At 33.2% G+C, this 5,702-nt stretch overlaps 1 protein-coding gene and 1 long non-coding RNA gene across 2 annotated transcripts; both read right to left on the bottom strand.

Annotated features, from left to right (window-relative positions):
- Positions 1-607: 607 nt before the first annotated feature.
- On the bottom strand, positions 608-1,176 carry LOC115227340. The gene is made up of 3 exons (XR_003883105.1): positions 1,051-1,176; positions 768-1,019; positions 608-737 (listed from the first exon to the last, which is right to left on the bottom strand). It is a non-coding gene; the product is annotated as an uncharacterized LOC115227340 (long non-coding RNA).
- A 3,808-nt stretch (positions 1,177-4,984) lies between these two features.
- Positions 4,985-5,446, bottom strand: LOC115227349 (vacuolar protein-sorting-associated protein 36-like). The gene has a single exon (XM_029798214.1). It carries the CDS (start codon positions 5,444-5,446, stop codon positions 4,985-4,987), a length of 462 nt encoding a protein of 153 aa, XP_029654074.1.
- Positions 5,447-5,702: the final 256 nt, after the last annotated feature.

Raw genomic sequence — 5,702 nt, forward strand, 5'->3', positions numbered from 1 at the left:
ATCTTTTGAAAAAAATCAAATTTCTAACGATGAAAAACAGAACGATGCCAATAATGAATCTTCTACTGGTCTCAATATAGTTATTCCAGTCAACACTGAACTAATAAATTAATAAATTTTCACTGTTCACTAATCTATAATATCTATTGCTATGTAAAATAGTGCTTTTTAACTGATACAAGTCAACAATTCAAATGACGAATTTATAAGAAATTGTATTCAGTTCAAAACCAAGTTATTATACTCACTGATAAAATCGACAGAAAAGATCCATATAAATTCCCTTCTTCCAAATTCACTGAATTGGAAGATCCAACTGACTTGCGGACCGCATAACACAAATTGGTTGATCCGGAAAGGTATAAGATCCCCTTTCTCCAACTGTATCGTGGTCATAAGGACTCATAACCTTAAGGAGAGAAATTTTGACAAAAATTGACCTCAGCTAAAAAGTTGCTTCCTTTGGAATCGATATCCATAGCAAACTCTTCAGTCTGTTAAATATTTAAAAGGTAGTTTCAATAAAAATTGGTTTATTTATCATGAATAAACTATGCCCATAAAAAACAAATTAAAAATGACTATTTATTTGAATTTTGATCCACGTCTATACTCTGAGAGTGATCGATAGACCACTTCTGTGGCTCACATTGAGCAAAAATGGTGAAAACCAAGAAGGCAACCGTTTCAATACCAATCATAATTCCAAACACAGTCCACCATTGAGTTATTTTATGCTACGACAGAACTGCGGAATTTATAAGAACCTGATCAGTGACAATAATGTAGGTCGATTGGATGGCAATGATTGCTCCAAAAGTAGCCACCGTATTCGAAATTCCAGTAAGAATTCCACAATATTGTGGAACAATATCAATAATGTTAGGAAGAACCACCGAGTATTGACACCCAGAAAAAAAGCAGGCAAGAAGCATTAAAATAATACCAAAATAGTATTGTTCTCGTGGAACAAATGTAGCTAACAAAAAAAACAACCCGGTTGGTATGTTAGTGATAGCCTAATAATAAAATCTTGATAATAACAGATACGTTAAACATTTTACGAACAGTCAGTTTCGATAACACTTTTTTGCGCAAAAGAATATCGGAAAGTGAACATGAAATGAGAGAACCAATCCAAAAAAACACAGGAGCCAGAAAGCTGATATAAGTTTGCTATAAGTCGTATTTACTAAGAAAATACATCTTTTACTTCCAAATAAAATACATCTTTGACAAATGAGGGGATCACTGTCACTACCACAGAAAAACTGTAAAAAGAGGCAAAATGTAATGTCACCACTGCCAAGACTGGGGCAGAACGGAGTGCTCTGAGAAACGGGAATTTCTACATGTTTATAGAATAATGATACTTTAATGTCGGAAACTTGTTTTCTCTCGACTTTTCTTTTCAAGAAATCTTTTTCGTCATCACTCGTCCATCGATTATTCTTAGGGTCATCAGTCACAAAAATATTCCACAAAATGATCCACAAAAAACCAAGTCCGCCCAAAATTAAAATTCCAAAATACCAAAAAGATAAAAAGATGATCGCCAAAGTGCCATATCTTGAGCAAGAGCAGACGTTATGCACATTGCAAGAATTGTTCCGAATTGGGTCCCTAGTTTTGGTACTATAAATGTAAACCTGGAAACACTATTCCTACGGCAGTAGACCGGAATTTTGGTTGAAACCAGTTGGTCAGCACTACGATTACACTCGGAGTGTAAAAGCCCTATATAAATTCCAAGCTATAAAACTTGGGCTATTCCCATGATGATTCGAAGGATTATCAGAGCAGTTGATGAATGTTCAAGGGCAACCGGGGACGCAAGGCATGACAGTGAAGAGATTCCGACTACTGCCGTGAGGAGATTCTTAGAGCCGTATCTTTCAGATAAAACTCCACCAAAAATTTGAGTTGTAGAAAAGCCAATATAAAATGACATCAAAGACAAAGACTTTTCTAATGCAGTCCAATTCACTTTCTAAAATAGTGATTTTGATCTTAACTGTAGAGGAATCGTGGTTAATGGTCACGATTTGAGGGACGACTACATTCAGATTTACACGTTGAGTTAGCAGGACTGTCAGACAGAAAAAACAAGTCACTGCTATTATCACTCTTCCACGTCGTGACACAGAATAAATATCTAGAGTAAATGGCATTGACTTAGTTACTGCTGACTTCCGTAGTGTGATTTGAATTCATTTCATAATAATACGCAATTTACGAATTTAAAACAATTTCTGAACGTAATTTAAAATAGAATGTGGTTTTTCTAGTAATTATCAAACGATAAAAATTAATATACGTTTGAATGCAGCTTATTTATGATTGATTAAATGTGTTTCTAGTATATTTAAGACACAATGAAATTAGGATTTTAATATTTTTGATAATCAATCATTAAAATTGATTAATTTGTGGCAAATGACTGCAATTTGAGGGATAAAAATTATCAAAAGTGCGATAAAATAAATACTTTTCCTATCACTTATTTCTTTTCAAAAATACTTTCACCCCACTTATAACGCTGCTTAAATGAATTAAAATCAAGATCTAATTTAATCGTAAATCATTAATTAACTCAATTCAAATTTGTTAAAAATTGATAATCTGTATTTTCTTAGGTAGATTCATTTCTCGCTACAAACAAATTTGTTTGGATGTAAAAATTGTTCTTTATAATCTTCTTTTCCTTTTCAATCCTGGAAAATGCTTAAGAATTCAATTAAAAATATAAGAGATTTTGTGACATGGGCTGCGCGATACCTATGGGCCGCGTGATACCTGACGTGACCTTGAAATGTGCAATTATGACATTGATGGGATTAAATTATAAATCTTTTAATTTTTTTAATTAGACCGCGACTCATTCTTATCATTTAATAATTTACTAAATTAGCTAAAGACTCTCTCATTTTGACAAAAAATTATATTTGTAGGAATTTAATTATCAGAAATTAATTTTTTTGGTGGAAAACCTAAATTTCTTGAGTTATTTCTAGCGTGCAAGTATATTTTGCAGCAATGTCCTCGTACAAAGGTTATGTAAAGAATAGTTTGGAATATCAAATTTTAAAAGATGCTTTACAGGATAAATTTCCTGAACATCTTACAAAGCAAAAAAAATATAGACTAGTTAAGAAAATTGAAAATTTTACTGTAATTAATGAAAGGTATCATACAAATTGTAAATGTATAGATTGTATCTTAAATGTGCGAATTCAGATCACAAGCTAGTTCTTATAATTTAATTGGGATACCTTAACGGTACTTTTGTAGTAGGCTACAGCCACTTTTTGCGAGTTTCAAAATAATACTATTTTTTCAAGTGATAATATATGTGTTTTATAATTAATTACTATAAAAAATGAATTATTTACTAATTTACTAATTTAAATATACACTAACCTATTTTCCTTCTTCGACGAGATGTGAGTGATTGTATGCAAATCCTAGATTGGAGATATAAATAACCATGTCTTTGCGTCTTGCCCAAATGAAAGATTTCAGATAGATCTTATAGATCTGAAAAGTTTTTCTACTATAAATAAAAATTTTAAATGGATTTTAACGGTCATTGACGTATATAGCAGGTTAGTTTTTTTAACAATTTTTATAGATTTGCATTTGCGAGGCCGCTCTACACTAAGTCCTCAAATGAAGTTTGTGAAAACCTCAGATCATTATTTTTCTTAAATGGTCCGTGTCAATTTCTTCAGTCCGATAATGGGACTGAATTCAAGAATCGTGAAATGACCAATCTATGTGAGGAATTCAATATCAAACGAATTCACGAAAGGGCAAACAAACCCCGCTCACAACGGATTGTCGAACGCTTCAACCAGTCAATTACAAGAAAAATGGCAAAAATGATCGACAATGATAATAAAAAGTGGCTGAAAAAATTAGAAAATGCAGTGTACAGTTATAACATTTCTGTCCACTCATCTTCTAATTAGAGCCCTTTTGAAAGATACCGGGGAATAAGTGGAATAAATACAATATTTTATGGTTGTAATTATAAAATTATTGCTTAGATAATTCAAGTAATGATTTGTTGAGTCCTGATCAAGTTCATAATAGTAAGTATGAATTTAGTGTTGGTGATAAAGTATGCATAAAAAGTAATGTTTAGGTTCGAGTTAAAAAAGACTTTGGAACAAATCCTTCGTTGCGACTGGATAAGTTTGAATCTCCATATTATCCATCTGCAGAAATTATCAGTATTTTATCAAACAATCGCGTTGAGGTAGTTTAAACATTCAAATTTAATAGATAAAAAATTCGATGAGCGAAATTTCGATTGTGCCAATGTCCAGACTTGAAAAATAATTAACAAGTTATTATTCCTTGAAGTTTAATATTAATTACAATATTCCTTATTAAACTGGGGGATTTGGCAAGCAGAAGAAGAAATGATCATCGGGAACGGACATGGCTTTTCCAACGCATATCAATAGCCATCTTGCGTGGGAATTGCCATTCCATCCTATCCTCTGCTGCTAATTAAATATTTTTTAATAGGAAAGAGTTCTTCAAAATAACTAATTAAGTGTCAGCAGTGGCTGCACCTCGGATTGCAAGCGAGTTACCTCGCAAGATTGCGATTTTTTAATTATTAAAAAAAATAAAAAAAAATTACAATATTGACATTAAGTTAAGCTTCAAGGTCACGTCAGGTATCACGCGGCCCATAGGTGTCACACAAACCATATCGCATAATTTTTATCATAAAAAGATGAATTCTTAAAATTAATGAACATTCCAGCAACTTAAATCAAAAACTTTATCGATTTCTATTGGAAATATACTAAATGTATAAAATAAAAGAAATTCATCAAATTATATTCCAGTAATAAAGCACTCCCTCAACTGACTCGTCTCTGCAAATTTGTCCTTCAGTTTCTGCCCGGAAAAGAATTTCCTTTGCCAAAAAAACAGGAATTTTTGCAAGATCAGAATATCCCTCGACTCAAATTTTACAAATTCCAAAAATACCAGTAAGAGGACCACTCAGACGCAGACAATCAGCAACTTTGGAACCGAGAAACTCACCCTCAAAAGACTCCAACATTAAAACAGCAGCACCACTTTCAAACTTTTTTAAAAATATTTTTTGTCCGCGAATATCACAAAAACGATTAACAGCGGAAAGCATATCCTGAGGGGAAATAAGAGAAAGTGACCGAGCTCGGTTGTAATGACAAAACGCCTCCGCAAGAGCAACCACCCCTCCAACATTTGTCAAAATTGGCACCAAAAAATCATGAAGTTGCTGAGCCAATTCTCCGTGGTAGTCAGACCCTCCACGTATCACGGGGTTTTCGATCCCAACAGACAGCAAAACTGACCGAAACACAACTGTGGGGTCCCGATCTGCTGAATTTGTTTTTCCAGCCAGTTTGGTTGCCAATTCGCGGCTCAGTTTAGTCATATCTGAAGCAAAGTCCCTTAGTTTGGTGAGGTCGGTAAATGCAGTGTGAATTGCCTGGTTTTCCTGATGAAATTGTGCTTGTTTGGATTGCTCTATTCCACCTATTCCCACGTTAGAGATGGCAAATAGGCTGTCTGGGAGGGGATGACGTTTCCAAGTTGAGATTTTGATTGTATTTTGTAAAACTGATTTGAAATTTCCAGATTCATTTTTGTCGTAATCGATGTTTATATAATTTTTATTACTTATAAAATGG

This window comes from Octopus sinensis, unplaced genomic scaffold (genome assembly GCF_006345805.1).
Source record: "Octopus sinensis unplaced genomic scaffold, ASM634580v1 Contig02842, whole genome shotgun sequence".
NCBI classification, from domain to species: domain Eukaryota; kingdom Metazoa; phylum Mollusca; class Cephalopoda; order Octopoda; family Octopodidae; genus Octopus; species Octopus sinensis.